At 35.5% G+C, this 27,031-nt stretch overlaps 1 protein-coding gene and 1 pseudogene across 1 annotated transcript in view; one reads left to right on the top strand and one right to left on the bottom strand.

Annotated features, from left to right (window-relative positions):
- Positions 1 to 27,031, top strand: part of LOC149776805 (uncharacterized) — a 53,962-nt gene that overhangs the window by 22,323 nt on the left and 4,608 nt on the right. The window contains exons 2-4 of the mRNA XM_089941505.1: positions 16,487 to 16,673; positions 24,749 to 24,969; positions 26,481 to 26,603. Coding sequence (XP_089797631.1) covers positions 16,504 to 16,673; positions 24,749 to 24,969; positions 26,481 to 26,603 — 514 coding nt within the window. The 5' untranslated portion in view covers positions 16,487 to 16,503. The remainder of the gene's footprint in view (positions 1 to 16,486; positions 16,674 to 24,748; positions 24,970 to 26,480; positions 26,604 to 27,031) is intronic.
- On the bottom strand, positions 13,067 to 15,670 carry LOC149776806 (uncharacterized; annotated as a pseudogene).

Below are 27,031 nucleotides of genomic sequence, written 5' to 3'. Positions count from 1 at the left end.
AGCACATCAGTACGTTCCCACTCTATCCATTTGCATGCCAGTTGTGTAACGACGACAACGTGGAAGAGGGCTGAGTCCCGAAGACCAGAAGGAGACGTTACACAACGGTATTCAATTCATTTCTTTGTAACTTCAGCATCACATTTGTTTACTCAACTTCTTTTACTGGATTTTAGTTTAAAAAAGTGATAATTCATTTGTACAGTTCAAAGATAGCCGCTTACTGATTATTGATATTTATTAATTATTGATATTTGTTAATTAATGATAAGCAATTCCAATATTCCACTCACTCCACAAATGACGTGTGGAAATATGTACAACGAAAAGATATACTACGGAGAGAAAATTTATTCAGCAAACTCAAAGCATAAAGTAGTTCGCATGAGACTACGAGATATCAGTTATATAAGCTGAGGAAAAACACAGAGTAAAGCAGGATGATCGGGGTTGATATTAGATTATAACGAAGATACTAAAAGTAATTTCGTAAATGAAATGTTTATTTATAATGTCATTTAAAAATAAATAAAACTGACACTAAGCTCGTGTGCATAAAACCCCAAAACGGATTTAACAAAATGATGCCCTTTGAATTCCTGATATAAGGAAAATGATATATTTCCTAACTGGAATGAATCATAACATATAACTAGAACGAGCAAGCAACAATAATAACCAAAAAGACATTGCACACAAATATGATTGAATTATTTATCTACCACCATTGATGATCAAGATTTAGATATTAAAGTAAAAAACGAGCAATAATTACCTATTAGGGTGATCGAAGTATGGACTGACTACTACGACTGTTGTGCTTATTGACCAGGGTTGGGTAAAGTATGGAACTTGTAGTTCCACAAATAAGATGTCTATAAAATGTATCATTTTCACTGAAATAGTGATTATGATTAATTATAACAAAATGAAACATAACTCATGGGGTATAGTTGACGATCACAAAGTATATTTAGCCCCACAGCTCTCTCGGATGATCAAGGAGCCACTAAGCATGGCGCGCCCCTCCCTGTCTGATGAATGATCCTTAAAGAGCCCATTGTTCACTGCAGGCCAGTTGGTCCCTAAGCTGTTGTCTCATACAACGAGACAACCACTACCTTCATCCGACCAACGTCATCACCGACAGCACATAATTTCATACTAAATTCCACCGAGTCCTAGGACTCTGCATCACAAATATCAGCACTAAGCCAATATCAAACCTCCAAATTCACACCTCCCAATCCAGATCCATATTCACACCTCCATATTCACACTTCCCAATCCATGTCCTTATTCACACCTCCACATTCACATCTCCCAATCCAGATCCATATTCACACCTCCACATTCACACCTCCAAATTCACACCTCCAAATCCAGATCCATATTCACACCTCCCAATCCAGATACAGCTCTATAGCTGATGATGCTCCCGTAAAGTGAACAGCTTCCTGATAAAACCTTAAAGTTTTGACGATCCATTCTAGCTCGAGTCTATAAGTATTCTGGCAATAGTGCAATCCACGGCTAGAGAGCTCAATGTTATCGGCTTTCTTACTACAAACATTTTGCTCGTGCAGCATGCGATGAATCGAACTCGGTATTTTGAAATAATCTAAGACGTAAACAAACCATTCTCGGGCAACGCTGTACGCGGAAACAAAACCAGAGCATATTTTAATTCACTAATAACGCATAAACTTTAGGAATGAACAGTTATGTGACAGAGAAGATATACAATAGTTGTAATTGTAAAACAAAGTGAAATAAGATTTGGCTAAATCAAAAAGAAATTAACAACAGAAGAGGCAAACAAATTACTGGCTTGCAAATTAACCGTGCTAAGAGTGAGGAAAAAAAAAACAACACTGTTTGAAATGCTACAAGATAAGGAGTCAAAATCTAGCAGATGCTTAGTTTTACAAGGAATTGATAAACGCAAAAATTAGATCAAGATATCTAACAATGGAGGAAAGATAATAAAAAGCAAAACAAACTTCAGACAAAGATCTGAAAGAGGTAAAAACAGAGTGACAAGTATTATTTAGAACACCCTTAATATCCAGCTCTCTCTTGTTAGCAGATACTGGTCACAAGTGAAATTCGCAATAGTAAAGAAATGTGTCAGAGGGGAAATACTAACCAAAGTGGACAAGTGTGTGTGTGTGTATGTATGTGTGTGTGTGTGTTGGTAACGTAGCTTTAACAATTTTTCAGTCATATCACTACGATGTCTTCAGTGTGGCAGTTTATATAGAAATGTCTATCACTGGGTCATCATGCCGCGGACATGAAGAATGATGTCCCACCCAACCATATTTTCCTGACACTAGGCCGACCAGTCCTAACACTAACCTCTTAATGCTGAGCGCATAGCGCGGCAGCTGTTAGTACCATTTTTATAAGTCTTTGGTATGATTCGGCCAGGGTTTGAACCCGCGACCTCTGGCATTCGAGGCGGAAGCTCTAACCACGAGGCCACCGGAGCGGTCCCAAAGTGGACAAAACAAACTACAAGAGAGGAAATATTCGAATCATCTGAAGATTACAAATGAATAATTGAATACTTTCAAACACTGAATGGCATAAAATAAATTTTATTCTTTTTATAACAGTGTACTGACTGATAAAAACTATAATAATAAAATCGAAAATTGCAGCAAGAGAATACATTTACAATACTCTGACACTGACTATGGTGGAAATATTGACAATTTATTGAATTGAGATATAAGACTGGCCATATCACGTTCATTGTTTCTAAATACATTGCTGATGGAAATCCGTGGAACAAACATTGATATGCTTCACAAAAAAATGTAAATTAAAACAGGACGTAGAACTTGTGCAGCATAAATGTCCTTAGAGAATGTTTCCATGGGTTCATATTATTTATAAATATTGGAGTCTGAAAGGACGAGCTTGTAAGTAATGAGGAAAGAAAAGCTTCGAAGGAGTATTATTAAATCCTGATTATAATCGATAGAGGAGGGCGAGAAACCAACAAGATATTTTTTGCGATACAGAAAATAGAAACAATGTGGATAAAATGATTACAAAATTAATTAAAGATTAAAACAAATATTGAAAGTCAGTTTGATGTTCTAGGGGAAGTGAAAGAGTATTACAATAGTCTGCATAATGAGGAGAAGGAGGTAGAGGATATGAGGAGAAAGAGGTTGAAGATATAGACGTAGAGGACCTTCTAAAAAAATATAAATGTCCCAGGCTTAACCAAGAACAATCTTTAAGATTAGAGGGCATATTTACAAATACAGAAGTATCTATTGTTTGAAAAGTATGAAAACAATAGTCCAGGATCAGATGGTTACTCAGCTGAATTTTCACAGGTCTTTTGGATTGACAATGAGGAATTTGTTGTTAGAGCAATTAATGAATCATATGAAACTTGGATCATTCTCAACTGTTTTGAAAGAAGGCATTATAACTAGCCTACCCAAGGAATATAAACTAAAGCAGTACATGAATTCTGAATACAAATTAGCACCAGGAAGCCAGAAGAACTGTCAGTACTGAAAGAAATAGTATCTGACGATCAAGTTGGTTTTGTAAAAGGAATATACGTTCGTGAAAATGCGAGCATCGTATATGATAGTATGCACAATACAGACGAGTTACAAATTCCGGTTATAATATTATTATTCGATTCTAAAAGCAATTTGATTCTATTTTATAGAAATGTATTCATAATGTGCTAGCTTTTGGACCAGGTATAAGGCACTGGGCCAAAATTAAAATGCTAGCATGTATGAGTAAATAACGTTAACAGATCGGAGAAATATTGTGCGCATCGAAAACGGTTTCTTAGAATTCTCATATGTAGAAAGCCTTATATGCAAAGTGGACTATAGCAAAGATATCGTGTTATCGGTCATACAAGTCAAAGTACGCTTAGAGTAAAGACCAACATGTTTTTTCTTATATGGTCTAATAGCTTTTTTGATAAGCCACACTTCCTGAAAAATATCACACTTCCTTAGTAGAAGATTTTTACTCTGTTATATTTTGTTTTTGAGAACAGTTTCTTTCTTGCTCCATTGCAAGGTGTAAAATCACCCCGTAGCCTCGACATTGGTTGATTCTATCATTACCAATACAGACGGTAGTATCATTTTGTAAAATGTCTATACCTGACGTTTTCATCATGACACCACGGTGCTCGACATTCACTCAAGTTTATACTGGAGCACACATCTTCATCAAACATGTCCCCTTACTTCACTAGATGGATTTTGTTTGATATATATCCTGGAGGGATTATATAATGTTCTTGAAAATACTATTTATCGACGAACAGCGAATTAAAGTGAATAATCGCCATTTATAGGCATGTCTAATCAAATTTTAATAAACCACTCCTGGAGCTGAAATAGTCCATACCGCACACCGACACGGTCTGAATGACTGGGAATTTAGTCCGAAACGTTCCCAAGTATCTTTATTTAAGTATTAACTTAATAGACTAACTGACAATTTTCTATTACGCCACTTGGACAAGTAATTCCATAAAACTATCGTAATGAGTTTTCATAGTTCTACGTTTCTTAGCGTACTTCAGCATGTGACTGAGTTCTTCGCCATTTTCTCAACAATTTCTTCCATCATGTACTATAATATTCCACTGAAGTATCCCACTGGTTGATTGGGCTGAAAAGTTACGAGTACTTTCGATTGGTCAATAACGTGAGATACGACTATTTTAGCCTACTTAGAATATGGAGTCTGGAGGGTTGCTATATTTAAAATTTTCGAAGAGTATAATGTGAAGGCGCCATGGTTCTTTATATTACCAATGAGGATATTTGAGAGAATGGTGATTGTGAATAGCATGTCATCTTTATGACAATTATTATGACAAGAATGTGAAATCACAAAATCAATATAAGTACCCCATAAAAGGATACTGGCGTCTGACCAATGACAACAAAGGGCCAGTGATCAGTAATGTTTAGATGGGAAGAAATCGACTACTGAGAGCAAAGCTAAATAGCTCTAAATTCAATAGGTAAACTGAAATGAAAACGGCCAACAAACATAACTGTACTCCATTTCATGTGTATATTTGTTTGCATCCGGGATATGGTGGTTGTGATGTTTTAGTGTTTTCAACTTCCAATATGTATAGGTTACTGCATTTGTTTTGGAAAATATGACAAAACGAGTTCATATTTTCCCATACAAATGCAGTAACGTTTTTATTATATGCTTATTTTCTTATTCTACCTAAGGCTTAATTATGTAAACAAACATAAACTACACGAAACAAAGTAACTGAATGTATCCCGTATTCCGAACTAAATACACAAACGCAGATTAATCATTACACAACAACATTATTAATGCGCACATAACTTCGCCAAGATAAAGTTCACCTTAGTCGCACGCTAGACATAACTTTCCGAAAAAAATGGCGTTTTGGTCTACATAAAATTGAAATTTGGAAACATATTGTTAATAAATGTGGATTGAAACAAATTTTCCATTTGACCTGGAATGAATTGATTTTGGTATTTTTGTCGTTTCTGCGAAATTTCGTGATTATGGACTGGATTTACGGGCCAATTCTACAAGAAGTGCTTTGGATTTCATCGGCGATGCCACTGAATGTTTGAAATCATATTGTGGGAAAATTATGAAGTCTTTCAATTGCAATTATCAAAAAGAGTATATGGAATATAATGTTTATTTCATTTTGAGTGCAGTAAGGAGAATGTAATTGCACTTGGAATATAGTCGAGATTACAGTACAGTTTCGATATGCGTAATCAAGTAGAGAACCCATGACATGGCTCATGTAATTTGGATTTGTAGAACGAAGAAAGTACATTTGGAGGAAATTCAGGATGTAAAACTGTAAGTATATTTTTGCCATTCTTATTACCGGCTAAAGAAGACATTTTGTGCCTTGTCACTTGCATGGTATTAGTAATGACCCTGTCTGGCGTCTATAGCTAGCCTAAATCCGAAACATTGTATCAAACAAGTTAACGCGGAATGTGGCAAAGCAGCTCGTATGTGGCAGTCCACGAAACATCTGCTTTAGTTCATTCAGTTGGTTTACTTCATCCACAGACAAATACAATATATCAAAAGTGTTGGCGTCTGCGTCCATTGTTTGTTTACAATATAAAGTAGTTCCTTTATTCACGTGAGTTCAACATGAATTGCACGCGAGTTCAATATCGTAAAATACTGAACGATTCAGACAGTGTAAAGTTAACGGAGAAAACAATGAGTATATAATAACACTTCTTATCACGCTCTTTATACAGAGTAGTTATCTTGTCATAAACTAACTTAGAACTTTCTGAGTTATATATCTCTTATATTTCCATGCACCGGGTATTCATAATAGCCACCAATGTGGCACTCTTAGAATTCTAAATGACGAAGAGCAGGATGAATTGGTACACGTCTAATATAAAATTCACCAAGGCTTCCAAATATTTCGGATGATAGTTCGGCAGCATCTGATAGCATTAGTCAGGAAGAGTGAACCAGACCCTGTGCAGCCTAAGCACATGTCACCTGATAGATCCAGAAAGGCAAATTAGAACGTATGGGGTTAATACTTTAAACATAGCACCATAACTCGGAAGGCTTAAACTTAGAGACAAGCACAATGGAAGGAACAAGAGGCTAACATACATACCAACTCGTTTTAACCTCAAAAGGCCATATTATTACTCATTTATTCATTTGTACTGTAGGTTGTGAACGAACAAATCATTTAACACAATGAAGTCGGCTTTAACGTAACGAAAACCTCGACTCTTCGATGGTGAGTTGAATAAATACTGTCAGCAGAGGTGGCCCTAAAATAACTGCCCGATTTAACTTGGTTCCCAGATAAAACTTGAAGACTCAGCAGCCGCCTGTTTCACCTGTATGTACGGCCCGCGCTTGACTGTCAGTGTTAGTTTAGAGAACAATACAATGAAATTATTAAAGCTATTGTAAATGGAACTTTATTTGTCCGTTAGTAAAGCCATTTGCCTTAATACATTTTTAATGCGGTACTAGATAATATTCTGCAATGCAATATGAAACCAAAAGCTTGCAGATTTTAGCGTGTAAGGCAGTGGTATTATCCGACGACCTGTAATAGATTGGAATCCACAGTGAGAAGTAAGCAAAACAGTAAGTATGAATAACATTCATTCATTGTTTGAAAATTTACGCATTATTAGACCTGGTTGTGATCTGGTATACTTTCAGTATGACACAAATTATATACGTAAATGATGTGAAATTCTGGTTGTTTCTTAACTGTCTTTCTAAAAGGTGAGAGCCAATTGCATAATTACTTGAAATTGTTATCTACTTTCCGTAGATTTATGTTCCAATCTCATGTCATCAATCTGTAAAAGAAATTGTATAAGATTGCATTGCCCATAGAACAGAGTACTATGCAATATCGGTAAGTACATGTAAAGCACTTGTTATCGTTCACCAATTACTGAGTGTTTTGTGATGACAAACTGTTATCTAACAAGAAGTTTGCTTCTTTTTAGCTACCAAATCTTCAAACCATCTCTGATATTCCTTATAAATTCTAATGTGCATATGGTGATACTACGTTTCAAGGTGTGTAGTATAGGGGCACAGGCGTCTCATAACATGCTGAATGTGTAAAAGACATTAACTATTAAATGTATGGCGAGTACTTGCAATATGTTTGCATTATATGACTTGCTTAACTTCCCCAATGTTAATGACATAGAATCGAAGAGAAAACATAAAGAACTAATAGGGGCTTTATATTCCTCATGAGGCATATTGGTGTGCATTAATAAGACATGGAAATTTCAATTAGATGAAAACTTGTGGTATATCGACTTGACTGGTTTGCCATTACCAATATCCATGTTATTTATATAGTGATTAATACGAAACAGTATCATGTTTTATTTCTTATTGGAAGTCCTTCCACCCAGCCATACTCAATATAACGGACAGATTCAGTTGTTATGCTTTATTATTCGAAGTCCTTACCTCCTAGCAACACAAAACATGACCTGACAGCTCAAATTATTATACCATATTAATCAAAGATCTTCATCCTCGCCATACAAACTTTGACCAGACGGATCCAACTATTACACTATATTAGTCCAAGTCCGTTCTTCCCAGCCATATACGATATAACCAGACAGATCCAAGTTATATCCATCAGGATCAGGCTAGAGGTGTTAAAACATGAACTGTTTATTATTAATTATGCATCCTGCTGTGATGGCATACACATTTATCTCAGCACACTCCAAATGTACTTTGTTAAAGCCATAGCTTGTTATTTATATCTTTTAATTCTTGTAATTTCACACGATATTATAAGTCATTACACCAACGCAGGCATTATTAGCTTAATGTACCGCACAATGTTTAGTCTGTGAAAATGTCAGTAAACACTATTTAGTATTCAGTACCTGTTTAGCCTCCACTTCTTATAGACGTAATGAAAATTCCATTGAAGGCAGCTGAAGGATATATATATATATATATATATATATATATATATATATATATATATATATATATATATATATATATATATATATATATATATATATATATATATATATAGACAAAGAGAGAGAGAGAGAGAGACAGAGAGAGACGGACAGACAGACAGACAGAGACAGACAGACATTTGGTCATTTCCATGCTATGGCTCAATCTTTGTTTTCTTTTGCAACAGCAGAATGATGGAAATAGTCTAATGGATGATCCTAAGTAAGTCATAGTTCAAACGACGGTGTTAGCAAAAGACTAACTTTTCTCTGCCGGGAAGGGGGGGGGGGAGGGGCAAATTTAGTACGGTTTAGTCATCAAAAGTCTTTTAGTGAACATTCCATGCAGATATGACCATATATTCAGGAGGATGAGTAATAACAATATTTTAAGATGGCCACTGTTTCGGCCGTGCTGGATTAATGATTGAAACAATTTCCATTTAAGACCATCTATAAATCACAATAGGTATGTTGGTAAAAACATTATATCAATATGACCACCTGTTTAGAAGTAGTAGTAATCATAATGGCTGCTTGACTTTGGGATGAGCGTGTCTATAAAGTGGGGTTGCAGCCCTCCCAATAGGTTAATATTAGTTGCTATAACGACGAAGAACTAAAGAGCATTGCATAAACTCTTCTGCTCAATGACCAAGTACAGCTACCTGAATGACCAGTACAGTCGGCTGAATGACCAGTTCAGCCAGCTGAATGACCAGTACAGTCGGCTGAATGACCACTACAATCAACATAGGAAGAGGAAAATATACAAGACTGATGACGAAAATAATACTCTATGATTTGATCTCCGCTCATGTCAGCAGGTATAACGGTGCCAATTGCACAAGTCCAGGTGGGCGGAGCTTAAGGTGTAGGGAACATTGTATTCAGAATTAAAGAACAACACTAGCTGTGATTGGTGCATTATGTAAGAGTTGTACTTTCTGTTTGGCTTAAAAAAAGTTGAGCCTCTTGGCAACACGTGAGTTTGTGTTAATTTCTATCTAGATCATATTTTGTATTTTTTATGATTATTTTTTAAATATGGTACACATGGCTGAAAATGTGCTTGCTGTGACTAGATAACTCTTACCGCTGTCTAGTTCCAGTAGAGTTATCTCTCTTAAATGCAATGGAGTACCTGGTTATGTCATTGTCAAATTTACAATCTAGCATTGTTCTATATGACAGTGTGTGACATGCATGCTCAAGTAGGACAGAAAGTATATTTGTTTCACAAAACATTAGCATTAAGGTATATGGAAAAACAATTGGTACCGTGATACCAGCACCACCGGCTGTTCCAGCTGCAATCATTCCAATACGTGAAGCGCATTCATTTCTGTGCTCGATTAGAGCAGGGCTTTTGTATTTCCCTGCCACTCACCAACGATATCACCGGGATTATATAAATGAATTTATCTAAGTTTAAAAAAGGCGGATACACATGTTCACCACTTTTTTGTTGTTGTTGTATAATAACAAGTCTGCCACACGCACATGCAACCAATCTTTACTTGCAGACAATTTACCATGATGTTAAGTACAAATTTAAGCACCCAAAAATTAGAACCATGTCAAACGCATAATATTTCAAATACTGTCAATAACACGTACTAGATATGAATTTTCTTCTTTGGCATTATGACACACGGTAATTCAAAAATGGTCTCACACTGACCCCATTGCGGGTACTATTGCACTTCACCAATGATGGCGAATGCAGCGCTTCATTCTGCAGAGTTAGTTGAACTTGTTAATGTCATTGATTCAATATAATATCTGTGCGACATTTGTCAGCTTATGTGCACCTATTACTATAGACAACTATAGTTGTTGATATTTGTGCGCAGACACCACTTGTCTTCTTTGAATCAGTGACCTTAACCTTTCACCCTTAGCTACCAGGGTTCTTCTGTGCCCCAAGTGAACGCCATCAATAAAGCTTGATAACTGTAAATGTTGGAGGACTCAATTCATTATACGGAAACGAAATATGATAACAGACGAACAATATCATAACATTATATGTTCCGCCTTAAGGTGGGTGTATATAAAAAATACTGCACATACGTATAAACAATATGAGTTCAATATAGGAATATTTGTTTTAGAGTGTAGACACGTGTCAGCAATTTGAATTACATGCATGATACCTGGCTGGGGACCGCTCCAGTGCCCTAAAAAGTTAGAATTTTCTCCTCGCGGGTTCGAACCCCGGTCGAGTCATACCAAAGAGTTATAAAAATGGTGCTTGCAGCTGCCTCGCTTGCCGCTCAGCATTAAGAGGTTAGTTTTAGAACTAGCTGGCCTAGTGTCAGGATAATGTGACAGGATGGGGCATGATGCTACGTGTCTGCGGCATGATGCCCCCGTGCTAGATACCACTTTAAACTGCCACATTGCAGACATCGTAGTGATTTGACGGGAAAATTCTTAAAGCTACGTTAAAAATCTATGTCACGCACACACACACACACACACACACACACACACACACACACACACATGGCTGGAGAAGGTGTTAGAGTGTCTCTTATCAACGGCTGTCCATAGATGCTCAAGGGAAACGAGCAGGGCTTTTGTTTGAATCTGAACACTGAAAATGTGTTAATGCTATAACTTCACTTGTTACAATATTCCAGTTCTAACGAATTACTCACACATGTCTAAGTGTCAAGATCTCTCTCTCTCTCTCTCTCTCTCTCTCTCTCTCTCTCTCTCTCTCTGGGTCCGATGAGAAATACAATTATGCATGTCAATACCGTCACTTTCAGAACTGTATGTATCCAAAGAAAATCATATGCTTAATTATCAGCCCATTCCCACTTAGACAACTCTATTTACTCAGTGAGAAGCCCATATTTAACTGATGTCCATCCCCAACTTGTACAACTGTAAATACCAAGTGGAAAGCCCATGTTTAACTGATGTCCATCCACAACTTGTACAACTGTAAATACTAAATGGAAAGCCCATATTTAACTGATGTCCATCCCCAACTTGTACAACTGTAAATACCAAATATGTCCATCCACAACTTGTACAACTGTAAATACCAAATATGTCCATCCACAACTTGTACAACTGTAAATACCAAATATGTCCATCCACAACTTGTACAACTGTAAATACCAAATATGTCCATCCACAACTTGTACAACTGTAAATACCAAATATGTCCATCCACAACTTGTACAACTGTAAATACCAAATGAGAAACCCATATTTAACTGATGTCCATCCACAACTTGTACAACTGTAAATACCAAATGACAAACCCAATCTTAATGATCAACCCATCTCGACTTGGACCACTTAATTTACCCAATGAAAAGCCCATACATGCAAATCAGTCCATTCACACTAGTAAAACTGGATTTCTCCAATGAAAAGCCCATGTTTATGAATCAGTACATCCTTGGCTTGTATAACTGTATTTACCCAATGATACGCCCATTCCCCACTTAAACAAGATGTTCATATGTATTTACCAAAGATATCTTTCTTAATAGTCAAAGCATACTTGTTGACAAACTGATTAGGCTGGCTTCGTGCTCGTATCATGGGTAATGAGTCATTTCCAACAGCATGCAAACAATTTCCAAGTACTAGTCACTTAACAATATTATGGTTCCACATTGGGCATTGGGCAGAGCCATTGGTGCTGGAGAATTCGACATATGACCCAAATGTCGGAGGATGAAACTATAATTACCTTGTGACATTTGGATACATAAATAAGAAACAATATTCCAAACTTTCTCAATACTAGTGACTCATGTTTCAGTGGAAAGGACAATGCAGAACTATGGGTACAAATTTTGTTTAATTTCCGTATGTCATTAGGTGGGAAAATATCTTGCTCTGATTCGTAGCAAAATAACACCATGTTTTATCTATAATATTATTTGGAGAAAAAAAATCATTATCCTAAGATAAAAATAAGAAAATATTTCAGCCCAAAATAAAATCTCAGCCTCCACCCAAAAATTAAATGGTCAACACATTATGATAGATGCATTTGCTATATGTATGTTTTATCGTTTTGTATGTTGCGTTCTAAAAGCTGTAACTAATGTGGGATTGATCTTAACTTGTAGCTGATATCATTAGAGAGCCTATTGTTACAGATATAACGTATTGATACTGAAGCCTAAAATCTTCAAGCTACACTGTTGAGATAATAGGAGGGAAACTGAGTGGTATGCCAAAAACCCGGGCAAGATATTTATCAGAGTTGGCCAAGAGATGCAAAACAAGCCTGCTGCGTTGATATACGTCGTATAAAAATATAATTATATTTGTAATATTCACCACTAATTTGTGACAAATGAAACCGTGTCTTAAAAGGAGATAATTGTTTGAACTATTTTGTCAGAAATAATGGCAAGACGCTGTTAATATCATTCAACTCGTAACAAGTTTCCTCGGGAATTTCCGTATATTACTTACTGACGGAAACTTCTGACGTACCGCTCCGGTGAAAAAGTACCGTGGTACGTATCACCGGAAAACAAATACCCAAATAACACTCATTATTTGCTGTCAAGCATGGATTACAGTAGAACTTCATTTTATTACAACCATCTCTCTTAAAATGACTTGGTTTATCAGAAATTATCTACTTCTTCATAACTTGTTGATACTAATAATGCAGTGTCAAAACCTCTAATAAAAACACGACTCATTAACCCCACCCACCCCATAAAACAAAACAAATTTGAAATGAAAAACTTGAACGAGGCACTACTGCCGCAAGATCGTTGAGGTATACTGCCTGCACAATTTCCGCTTTTTCCATAACTCTAAGATACATTCTGGAACTTGTAGCAGCAATTTCAGGAATTAAAGCTTCGACATAAAAGCCCGTAGTATGGCAACCATTACTTTCCATAATTCGGAATCATTTTAAATTCTTTATATGTGAATCTAGTAGGAGTTGAGTAGTTATATTCTGACACTGACGACGGATGAGATTCGATTCCTTTTCAGTCAGAACTGGTTTTCATTATCACATTCTAAACATAAGCTTGTAACACATTTTGTCTGCTTTTGTTAGAGTAATAGGATTCTTATGAATCAAGTTTCCTATTTCAATTAGTCCAGAGTGCGATTTATTTTTGCAACTTTTCCATCCTGACTTACAGCAAGGAACGTTTCATGTTTATCAAGGACAAGTTTCATATTAGAAATAGTCACATCGGCCTTTTTGAGTACATCTATTTCAGCATTCATTACCTCTGGTCCATACTCCAAACGATCCATCTTCATTTCGCTTTCTTTTATGTCTTTCATGTTTATATTTCATTTTCTGGATACTCCTTTTCATGTATTTCTAACTACTTGTTGGTCCCCTGTCTCTTCTTTCGTATGCTTCCAGAAGTAATGCCCACTGGTAGGAATAGTTCCCTTCTCCAAAACCTGTGATACCCACTATGGTTCTAGAGTCTGTATAAATGCTGCATCATATTAACGAGCGTTCCAGGCCCTAGGTTGGAAATGTTGTACATTTTCCCACTACGAAATTTACTAAGTGCATGCAACCATTCTTCTCCAACCAATATGTCGCTATTAATGGAGCGTGATTCAATAGGGCAGCAACATCTGCAAGCATATAGTGAATCGATTTGCCGGTGATATGAGCAAGATCTTTTGACACCCTCTGTGTATCAGTTTGTTGTGACTCCACCCTGGTTGCACATCCGATAGTACTAACAATTATGACTCGGGTTTACTCTTACAGTCTGTTTGGCCCTTTAGACATTTGACGGTTAGCTACAAGATGTGCTAAACGTGGCTACAAACATTTGCATACTGTATTAGTATATTCCATTGTCACCACCTCTCGCCTCGTGGATCAGAGCAAACACGAAGGAGTTACCATCCGCAGCCAACCTCATGTACCGTAAGCCAATCACCTGGTTGGTCTTGTTGAAACCCCTGATATATAATGTTACTTTCCATCACCCTGCTTAACTCCTACCAGTTTTGGAAGCAATTGCAGGGTTGATGCTTTTCCTGCGTTGTTTGTGCCCTCTACAAAATATAACAGTACTTGTTTCTAATTCCAGTATGTAACAATTTGACAGTTGCATATCAAAGGATTATAGCAAGCCTAGATGCACCATTGTAAATATTATTATGTGTGGGATTGCTCCAAATCCAAGCACTGACAACAGTATAGGCAGATATTACAACTCTTTCAATAGCAAGCTATCTCTTCAATGTGCTGGCAGTCGCCATTTCTTCAGGTGAAACATGCGTTCACAAATTTCTGCATCAAGTGTATGAAATGTATAAGGGTTCAGACTAGGTGAATTTATTGTAGCCATAATCTCATTCTGATGTGCAGATGTATTTACCGTCATTATACTACCACAAAACAGCGTTAAATTAATATCAGAGTGGTTCAGCTTTTGGATCTGCAGTCGAGAATTTGGTTTCCGCTTGAAGCACATGTATTTTTACACTTCACCAATACAACTGATGCGAAACCTTATGAGTTATGACAGCCATTCACACATCTTTTGCAGCCGACACATTATCTTTTAAATAATTCTCTAAATTTGCTTAATAGCCTGTAATTACTACTATAACAATGAAATATGACAGCCATGCACAAATAAAATTATCTTTTGCAGCCGACACGTTTTCTTTTAAATAATTCTTTAAATTTGCTTAATAGCCTATAATTAATACTATAACAACAAAATATCCGGGATATAATTTGCTCTTGCATTAATTTACATCAAAAAAGCAGATGTCGTTATGGCTCATCATTTCTAGGTCAATAAGAGTGTTTTCCAGCATCCGCAACGGGTTGAAATAGCCTAGTTGAAACATAGTGGATTTAAAGGTTTAATTCCTATTAGAAACAGCCATGTAAAGTTTTGCAAACACAACGGTTTTTGTTTTATTTGTCTTGTCTATGTCTTGTACTTGCCTTTGAAAAAGACTCATTAAAAGACGAAATCACCCAGGTTAGTTAGGTACTAGTTTTGCACTGTTCGTTGTCAGTTTATTGCATTTATCTTAATCAGTCCTTGACACTCGTGATCCCTTGCTGGATCCAGTGCACTTGAAAGGACTGTTATTCGCCATATGATTTGTATTCTTTGTTTATATATATATATATATATATATATATATATATATATATATATATATATATATATATATATATATATATTTATATATATATATATATATATATATTTATATATAGAGAGAGAGACAGACAGACAGACACATACACGTACACAGAGTATGTGACCCGATATTGTAATATTTAACCATATATGAAGGTTAGACAATAATAATAACTTTATTCATTATTCCTTTTTGTCTTATTTTATCCACTTTAACCATACATTCAAAACCGATGCTGTCAAAGAGTTTTAAACCTTAAGGGGCGTCATTGTTCACATGAAGTTGATTAATTTAATTTAAATCATATGACGGTCCACAAAATAGTGTTTTTATATTTTCATTTGGATTAAAGTGTATAATAATTATGTTCTTGAATTTGTTATAAATAATATTCACGTGGACTAACTGCTTTCACGTGCTGATTAGCAAGTTCGTTAGCGACTGACAAAATAATTTGTCCACACGAATATTCACAAATTCAATAACCCATAAATAATATCAATTAAACTTGAAACATGATGCTATCTCAGAGCATTATGACGTAAGGCATCACGTGTTTTTTCAGATGATGACATAACTTTCTCGGTTTTTGGGAAAGCATCATTTTTGCATCACCTTGGATGCTGTCATCTTACCAAATCCTTATTTGGTTTGTAGATACAGACTGATAAAAGCCACCCCAAAAAACTTAATTTCATAAATTTCATATATGAGCATATACCAAATTATGTTGTTTTCTTTTGGTTACTAATTGTAACCAAATCAAAAAGTTCTCTTATTTATTCGATCAGAAAGAGGGAGAAGCAGTATGGATGCTGATGAATTTCAAAAACACTTGCAAAGGCTGGTGGGAGGAGGTCTAGTGAGCCTTGCTCTTTCATTAGGGAAAGACGTGGGACTAATAGATGCTCTCTGTACGGTCACAAGTGGTCCACAGACTGTGATAGAAATAGCGGAGAAAGCCAAACTGAAGCCAAGGTAAGCATATTAAATGCGTGTAAATTCAATTCCGCAGACTTTATTCGCTATCAGTGCATAAACTAATAGTTATAAGTCAAAATGAAAGTAAACGTCAGTGCATAAAGTTTCATCGTATTTTTCCGCAGTATTTCTTCCTAGTTTTTCTCGTCGCTTTGGGAAAAAAAACGTAGCTTATGGAACGGAGAGTCGTGTACATGTTTATATATCGCCTTACCTTCATGAAAATATCTCTACGCGTCGTTTGACACGGTAACAGCTCCTTGGTAAATATTTGTCCAAATTGTAACGGAGTGGCATTAATGCAAATGCTAGGCAAATAAAATTCACAAGCTACTTCATTTTATATGTTTAAAAAGTCCTCCTCATACTTGATGTTATCGATGACTAAACATTCGATAACGATATAATCACGTGGCAGTCATCTTCTGTTTAAAACTTGATTTCAATAACGGCATGTATATTTAGAAAAGACGAAACGGCCACTCCCACAACCGCAATGAAAAATGAAGCATTTATAAGACTCGAAACCTTAGTTGAAGCAGGAGTCCCGATAATGGTAATACAATGGAATTACATTAAATGAATATAGTGTCAAATTATGACAGTGCCATATCTCAATATTTCCAGTACTTTGCGATGATTCGAGGCTTTTTTTTCTTCCTTTTCTCCACCTTTGTTTTTCTTTCTGCAAAAAACCAAATGATTTCACAAGTCTTAAAACGGTTTCAGGAAATGTTAAAATATTTATAGTTTTCATTATCCCCTTGGGATCAAGCATCCTTAGAACGAGATGTTATATATGCTGGCAAATAAAAGCCGAATCGTGTGTTACTATTCGAGGTTTTAAGCTCTGAAAAAGAAAAGTGAATCAAATAATTTAAGTAAAATCGACAATTTTATTTCTTTAAGGGACAAACTGAGAAATAAGCGGAACTAATAGTATTATGAATTAAATTACAAATATTATAAGCCCAGAAAGTATAAAACATTTCGAATGAATTACAATAGTCTTGAATGTGCAAATCTATCAAAATCCAGAATGTCTTTGAATGAGTCCTTTCAATCCCGAAATAGTGCTTTAGACTAAAACGTCGATGAGCACCTTGTCATTCCAAACATTAATTAAACTCAATAGTCCCACTCAGATTATATCAGAATGCAACTAAAACTATTGATAGGAATGAAGACTTTTTTTTACAAACATCTATTTATATACAAACTGTTATTTGACCTATCACACAACATAATGTTCTGGGAAACTGATCATTGCTAATGTAAACTTCACTGACTGGTAAACAAAGGTCAGATCTTGATCTTAAATTCAAGTAAATATCTTGTTTTTGTCATAAAATGATGACAAAATCTAGGTAGACAAAACCCTCAATCAGGGACAAATATAGGAATATATAGATTTACATAAGCTCATCCCCTCATAAAGAAAAAAGGTTAATACAATAAAGCTTTCTTTTACATATTAATCAGATATACAAATAAGACTATAATAATTAAAAATTACATTGAAGGATGTCATAATGAATGACAGAAAACTTAATTACACAAATTATATACAAAATACAACAATATTGTACTTCTAAACACGTAAGAGAATGCATCTGCAACCAACTAATCTTTCCCCTTGTTGTGCCTAACATCATTTTGTATTCCTGCAGCATCAAACTCCACCGAAACAATCTCTGATTTGATTGTTCGTTTTGTTAATGAAAGTAAGTTGCTGTGATCACTGAATATAATAGTCAGAGAAGGAGCTAAACGAATATACACTTCGATAAAAAGCCAAAGCATTCCTTCTCGGTCGTGGAATAATTTCTTTGTTACTTGTTTAGGTTATTTAGAAAATTAAGCACTGGATGAACTATACCTTTTTGTCTTCTTGAATCATTACTCTCCTAAACCCTATATCACTTGCATCAACATATATTTTTAATTGACTGATATTTGGAGCTGAAGAAACTCGTGCACGTTAAAGTATGGTCTTTAATTTATCAAAAAGCTCTTGACATTTGTTAGACCAGTGAAACTTGGATTTCTTACTCAACAAACTGGCTAGAGGTTCAGCATTTATGGAAACATTTGAGCAAAATCTCCGATAATATCCAGCTATGTCCATGAGTTGCATCAGTCGCTTATTACTAACAGTTATTGGGAATTCAGAGACAGCCTTGACCTCAACATATTCAGATGTAATTTCCCTATAATTTTTTTTTTACACAAACACGACAAGACTCACTTGTACATAAATTAACTGTCAGATTTTCAACACTGAGGCATCAAAGAATTTCATAATGGTTCCCAAGTGATCTTTTCAGGGTAGCGTTGTAGATCATATACGCGTCACAAATGTCTAGACCAGTTGTTATCATGTTAATTAAACGCTTGGATGTTGCCGGTTAATTTTTCATACCAAATGGAATCACTTTAAACTAACAACGTCCATCTGGAGTTTCAAATACAGGCTGTTTTATTCATTAGTGGAATTTGCCAGAATCCTTTTAAGAGGACAATCTTGGTGACACATTTTGCATTCCTAATTTTGCCAATGCAGTTCTTTATTCCGGGCATCGAAAGTGAATCTATTTTAGTGAACTGTTGGCTATTATTTGGTCAGTACTGTCACAAGATGAAGTCGGGTTGGGACTGGATTAGTAAAGACACCGAAAGCAACTGCTTTAATAAGATGTTTTTTTATAAACGCAAATTAAATATGAACAAATCTGACACCATTATAAACAAAAAGATAAGGACAATTATAACGTTCCTAACATGGAACTATCAACAACAAGTAACTCAACGAGAAAACGCAAAGATGAATTTAACGAATGCAATTTTAAACAACCGTGAATAACGTCCTATCACCGATCAACAAATAAAATTATATGATCAACATCCCCAATATAAACAAGGTCTTATTAAACACCAAGAGTGACCAAGACATGTGATTTATGCACTTATCAATATAATACTCATTTATTCATCAATCTATCAACTCATCAGTTTATCAATTCATCAAGCGATATTGGAATATGAATGCATTTATGAATCTATCGCTCATATAACGATATTGAAATGGGAATGCATGAAAATATGAATCTATCGTTCATATAACGATATTGAAATGGGAATGCATGAAAATATGAATCTATCGTTCATATAACGATATTGAAATAGGAATGCATGTAATTTTGCTCAGATAGCAATAGTGAAAATAACAGTAACATAGAACACGTAATTATATATATATATATATATATATATATATATATATATATATATATATATATATATATATATATATATATATATATATATAACTATCATGGCGCCCATTTGACATCCAAGGTGTATTTCCGGTTCCACCCGCTCTAGTCAATGGTCAAGGAGCCCCCATGCATGGTCCACCCCTCCCTGTCTGTTGAAGGATCCCTCGAGAGCCCTCACATTCAACACAGACCCGATGGTCGCGAAGCTTTGGTCCCTGGCATTGAGAACGCCAGTACACTCTTCCGAACTAACGTCACCAGACACAGCATACACGTCAGAAGAAACCACACATTATTTATGTTATGTGACTTCACATCACCAAACCATATATAATGCAGCTAAAAGTATAACTAAACCGTGTAGTACATATGACACGGTTAAGTACTTCAGCATTGATATATGTTGCGCATGCGCGCACATGAATTCGTTACCCATTACATTAATCGTTCAATGCATGCAGCGTATAATTAAATTCAATCTGTCTGTTCAGTTACAACAAATAGCTAACTCGAACCAGACTATAGTATTTCTAATATCATGGCGTTGTCTAACCTAGGTATTGACTCTCTGTAGAATTTAGAATAAATTCTAAAACATCTAATATATGAAACAATTCTTTCATATAAAACGAATAGTGATAAAGAATACAATCTTAAATTTCAATACCTCTACAGCTGAAAATTTGTTCCCGTTAAGAGGTAAGCCTTCTGACAAGACCCGTCGTAGTGTAATTATTTTTTATAGAGAATTTGTTCTATATGTATACTAACTGTGACAGATATGCGCAGCTAGGTACTTAGGTTTTCGCTGCAGGCAATTTGCACATGCAGCATGCATTGAGTTGCGCTCAGTATTTCGAAATAACTAGAGCCGAAAAAATAAACCACCCTCGGGTGACGCTGTACGCGGCAACGAAACCCGAGTACGTTTTTGATCACATATACATATTGATATAAATTATACACACTTCCGTGACAAGTACATATAATGAATGTAGTATCTGGTTTAAGAAGAAGACTACATTGTAAACTTCAGTTGAGTTTATCTGGATCTATAAAATCATACCCCAACAAGTACTGAATTTCTTTTCTCAAATATTCCTGCTTGAGAAGATTCATCCTGTAATGGTGCTATTTCACAGATGTATAATCTACAATCTCAACATCGTTTATTTTTTTCGTTTTGGATCATCACAAAACATGTGCTCATATTCCCATAATATATGTTTTAGTTCACTCTTGTGGTTATAGATGTTAAAGTTTGTGATTGTTTAGTATTTCTGAATTCCGAAGATTGGTTTAACCAGAGTCAGAACTGTCAGGCTGCATTTCATCGTTTATATCTTAACTGTTTCGGACACTTAAAACTAAATTGAATGCATATTTAACTTTGCAAACTCTACCAAAATACTACTTTGACATATTTGTATGACAAAGCTGTTTCATTTTTCGCTTTACATGAGTGTTAATGATATCATGTAAGCTACTGACTTAGCCCGAAGATGTTTTGGGGTATGGGCACGACACTTCGCTTTTTCACCTAAAAGCTCATTTCCTGTGTATTTCTGTCGTAACTTGATTTTATTTTGACTGAGTAGAGTGAAAATTAGTTCCTGCTGCTTCAGAAGCCTTTGGCAGCCATATATATATATATATATATATATATATATATATATATATATATATATATATATATATATATATATATATATATATATACATACATATATATATATATATATATATATATATATATATATATATATATATATATATATATATAATTTTCGGAAGAGAACTTTTACAAAAGTTCAGCCATAATCCAATAACTGAACACGCGGAAACGGTGTGCAAGAAGTTGAAAGACAAGCATAGGTCACATTGATGACAAATACTAACTTAGCTCCTACCAATAGACTCATCATCAAGGAGATTTTCTTTACTCCCAAAATACACAAAGACGGTAACCCAGGGAACCCATTAATCTCCAGAAACAGCCATCCCACTGAACAAATATCAGAATTTATTGATTTTCACATAGGGCCGGTTGTGGAGGAAAAAAAAGGCCTTCATACCGTGGGCTATCGCAACAAAACACCAAAACTTAACCTTTCAAGTAACACTCTCCTCGTCATTATTGTTGTATGTTCCTTTAACACCAACATCCCACAAGAGGACGTTATCGCAGCATGAGAGAGTTGATCTAATCCATCTCTTCCAACATCCTAGATGGTCAAACGTTTAACACAGGTTTTCTCAAGTTTAACAAGTTTGTATTCAACAACGAACATTTCCTACAAATTAATGGGACTACGATGGGTACTCAAATGCACCTTGGTATGCCAGTATTGTCATGGTAATGGGACTACGATGGGTACTCAAATGCACCTTGGTATGCCAGTATTGTCATGGTAAGACTGGAGCATAAGCGTTCCATCAAAGCACCATATAGACCCCTTAAACTGGTATAGATTCATTGACGAAACAGAATCAAAATAGATCGAAACATGCGACAATTTCCTTTTTTTTAAAGAAAATTAGCCAATAACTTTCACCCTAAGCTTATGTTGGAATCATCGAACAGGTCCAGTATCTTTTGAGATACTCACTGCACATTTCAAGAGGAGAATACAGAAACTGACTACTCTAATCTTACTGACTCTCACCAGTATATATTCCCGATCAGCTGTCACCACCCCCACCCCAATCACGTAATAAAAAATCTCCCTTAGTGTATGTTAGTCCTAAACAAACGCATATGCCCTAAACCTGCCACCTTTGAAAACAGACTCTGGGAGCTCAAGGGGCGTCTTTGAAGGAGAGAATACAAAATGAGACTCATTGAGGAGGCTATTGATGAAACTAAACTCCTCGACATGGGAACTCTCCGAAATATAAAACTAAGTAGACAACAAGCGTGTACCCTTCGTAGTAACTTTTCAATCAGATGTCCAAAAACCTACAACAGATCATACGTAAGCATATGGACCATACTGAATCAAGCGAATGTCTCAAGGGTACATTTCAAGAAGTTCATATGGATGTGTACCGTAGGTCTAAAGACCTCAGTGACCATTTGATACGTGCCATGGTAACTCAAACCAATACCACAGATTCAGGCACATACCATAGCAAAGACAAGTGATGCCTAATGTGTAAACATACGTCAAAAAATATCTTTCAGAACTCCGAAAACAAGAATTAACTACAGTGTAGTTACTACACGATCATTTAAAAGTTAGGATGTCGGCCAATATTACAATCGATCGTCTGTCATGCAGTATCAATGCCATTCAATATTTTGGCGAAACCAGTGATTTTAGAAAACGAGTAAATAATCACAAACGCCACATTCACAACAAAATCAACGCTAAAGTTGCCATTTTCTTCAACTCGAAAGGAACCGCTCCAAGTGGCATTGTTGTTAGAGCGTCCGCCTCGACTCGGGGAGGTCGTGGGGTTCGATCCCCGACTGAGTCATACCAAAAACTTATAAAAATGGTACTAACAGCTGCCTTTGTTTGGCGCTCAGCATTAAGAGGTTAGTGTTAGGACTGGTCTGCCTGGTGTCAGGATAATGTGGCTGGGTGGGACATCATGCTACATGTCTGCGGCATGATGCCGCAGTGCTAGACATCACTATAAACTACCACACTGTAGACATCGTAGCAATATGACTGCAAAATTGTTAAAGCTACGTTAAGAATCTAATTCACACAACATACACACACACAACTCGAAAGGACATTCATTTGAGACGGTCGAGATGTTTCCGATTGAAACTAACCTAGGATGGACAAACATAGAACGCACATGTAAGGAACGATAATGGATACTACAGTTGAAAATTCATGGGGAGTTTGGCTTAAATAAAAATAAAATCTAAACTTCCCGTTGCAGCCGTGTCAAAATTACAGCCAGCCATCAGTTTTGCACACGACACAAATTCTGTGCTAATATCTACAGAAGTAATTGTATCTTTTAAAGTTTTGTTATTATTATTATTATTATTATTATAGTTTGTATATATTATCCCGACACACATTTATCTTAGCATCATTCCTTCAAAACCTCCTTGCATAACTCTACCGAGAAGTAATTTCCATATATCCGGATTACGAAACTCCGTCATTTAACATGTGATTGAACTTAATATTTTATACTGATGATGAAATGAATATATATATATATATATATATATATATATATATATATATATATATATATATATATATATATATATATATATATATATATATATATATATATATATATATATATCTTCTGCTTAAATGACAAGAAAGATATAAAAGTACAAACAAAATTAATTCATGATGAATGTATTCAAATGAATTTGATACTTGTTTTGATTCAAGTGGAAGATTAGTCACTCGAATATCTTACCATATTTTGTGTACTTGTTTTCCCGATAGCGAAAGCGGAACCATGTATTATAATTAACAGTGTGATAATGCATCCCTGATTTAACCGTGAAAAGTCTTGATAATATTACAATAATATTCCGAGTAAATAAAACAAGAAGCCTTTGTAATAGTTGTATGCGCATCGCAATTGATAATTTTTAATAAAGAATGTTTTCCAAACACTATACAAATTTTCCAAGGTAAATGTAATGATTACCTTCATACGCGGCGTCTAACAATTAAATGGTATTATAAACTTTTAATTTTATATACAGGTAAAATTTACATTACATCTTTTTCAAATTAACTCTCTTATTTGAGCTTGCGTCTATAACAGAACCGAAAACTAGTATATTTTTCTGTCCCAAAGGTATGTTCGAGAATGGCTGTGTTGTATGGTGGCAGCAGAGATAGTTAACGTGCATGTGCCAGATAATGAGTCAGATGACAATGGCGATGAAGAACGATACTATATTCCTGAGGTCAATATGTCAACTGTAACAGCAGCCTCCCGACTGTCATCTGCTGTGTCAATTCTAGCCAAACGACAGGAGCAAGTTAAACAGTGTATGAGGGCAGATGGGCCAAACGGTAAGACAGTTTATTGGTTGTAGTTTCATATCAGTACTTCGATTGTTTTTTATTATTTTGTTCTGTATTCCATGGTCATGCAAATCGTTCTTATAGTACTAGTCTTATTTGTGCAGCACTGATTTGTTTGCTTTTAGTTTTACTTTGTACATGCAAATCTGAATCAAATGTTGTCTTTCTATGATTACGGGCGAATTCTACATTCACATACGATGGTAATGGATTTACTTTGTGTGAGAGAGAGCATTTGATCTTAATAGCCTCTGTAAACTGCATGTTGACAATGCTGAAAAGACTGCCACATTACTATATTGGCAATACTTACAGACCTCTCCGGTGGCCAAAGTGGTTGGAGCTTCCGCCTCAGATGCGGAAGTTAACGGGTTCGAACAAAACATATCAAAGACTAAACAATTATACTTGCAGTTGCCATTAGTGTTAGGACTGGTCGACCCAGTGTCAGGATAATATGACCGGATGGGACGATTAGCTACGTATCAGCGGCATGATGTCCCAGTAAACATCAGTATTATCTGCCACACTGCAAACATCGTAGCGATATAGCTGAAAAATTGTTAAAGCTATGTTAATAATCCAAAACAGACACTTACAATACTGACACGATTGTGATACAAAATTGTGTTGACAATACTCACAAGATTGTGATACACGACTGACTGACAAGACTGTAATAATATACTGTGTTGAGAATGCTGACAAGACTATGATACACGACTGACTGACAAGACTGTAATAATAGACTGTGTTGACAATAGTTACAAGACTTATACACGACTGACTGACAAGACTGTGATAATATACTGTGTTAAGAATACTGACAAGACTATGCTATACGACTGACAAGACTGTAACCATATACTGCGTTGCCAATACTGAAAAGGACTGTTATACACGACTGACTGACAAGACTGTAATATTAGACTGTGTTGACAATGCTGACAACACTGTGATACACGACTGACTGACAAAACTGTAATACTCGACTGTGTTAACAATATTGACAAGACTGATACACGGCTGAGTGACAAGACTATAATAGCATAATGTGTTAATAATGCTTACAAGATTGTGCTACAAATAGTATGTTCTTAGTTACATGTCTACATTGTATTTAAATAGAAAGCGTTATTTGATGAACTGTTGTATAAAAACGTAATTTGAAAGCAAAGAATGATAATTGCAGACAATCGGACACATATTTTCTCACCAGTCATCCAGTGGGAGAAAGAACCAAGTTCTCCTCTTTAGACAATTTGTATGTGCAGCAAAACTTTATTTTATACTGACTATACTATATTCGACTATTGATGTTGGTGAAGTGGCATAATTCAGAAACGAGTTATTTTCGCAATATGATTTCAAAACCTTAAATATTCGAATAACTTGCCTGATATTCATCGCTGACAGTTTTTACAAAAACTGCCACTAATTTATATTGGTTCCAGGTAATGGAGCTTGAAATAAATTTTTGAGACTTAATCTTTTTTCAGGCTTTTCTTATTCGGAACATCCTGAATTATTTGACTGGTTGTCGGACGTACAGCGTCATACTGTGCCCATGATTTGTGAAAGAGATGTCCTTCCTCAGGTTGATGAACTTCTGCCACATCTTAGTAAGTTTGACACGGCAAAATGGCACACTCTATTTCATGACTTACATGAGGTTTTGAGAGTAATTAAGTTTTGCTCTTTAAAAAAAAAGAAGAATGTACATGAATACATACACAAGTTTATGATGATGATTCATTTCCTGTCCCGTTTTCTTCGGCTGATTGTCTATTGATGAGTCAGTCCATATAAGTGAGTATGTAGACACATCCGTCGATACCTATCAAAAAAATCTTGCATTTATACTACTGCTTCGGGTTAAGTTTTGTAGTGTAAGTTATCCTGATAGCAAGTCTACTTCGGCTCAGGTTATGTACTGTGTGCAAAAGATTTCATTTCTAAGGTCAATCCCTGTCTCTTTTCTCAAAATCTGATTTGAATTCAATATAATTTGCAAATTGAGTTGGCACCAAACTCGTTGTAACTTAAACAT

This window comes from Sinohyriopsis cumingii, chromosome 18 (assembly GCF_028554795.1).
Source record: "Sinohyriopsis cumingii isolate HCF-2022 chromosome 18, ASM2855479v2, whole genome shotgun sequence".
NCBI lineage: Eukaryota > Metazoa > Mollusca > Bivalvia > Unionida > Unionidae > Sinohyriopsis > Sinohyriopsis cumingii.
Note: the sequence above shows the minus strand (reverse complement) of the source record. Positions and strands in the feature narration are given on the sequence as shown.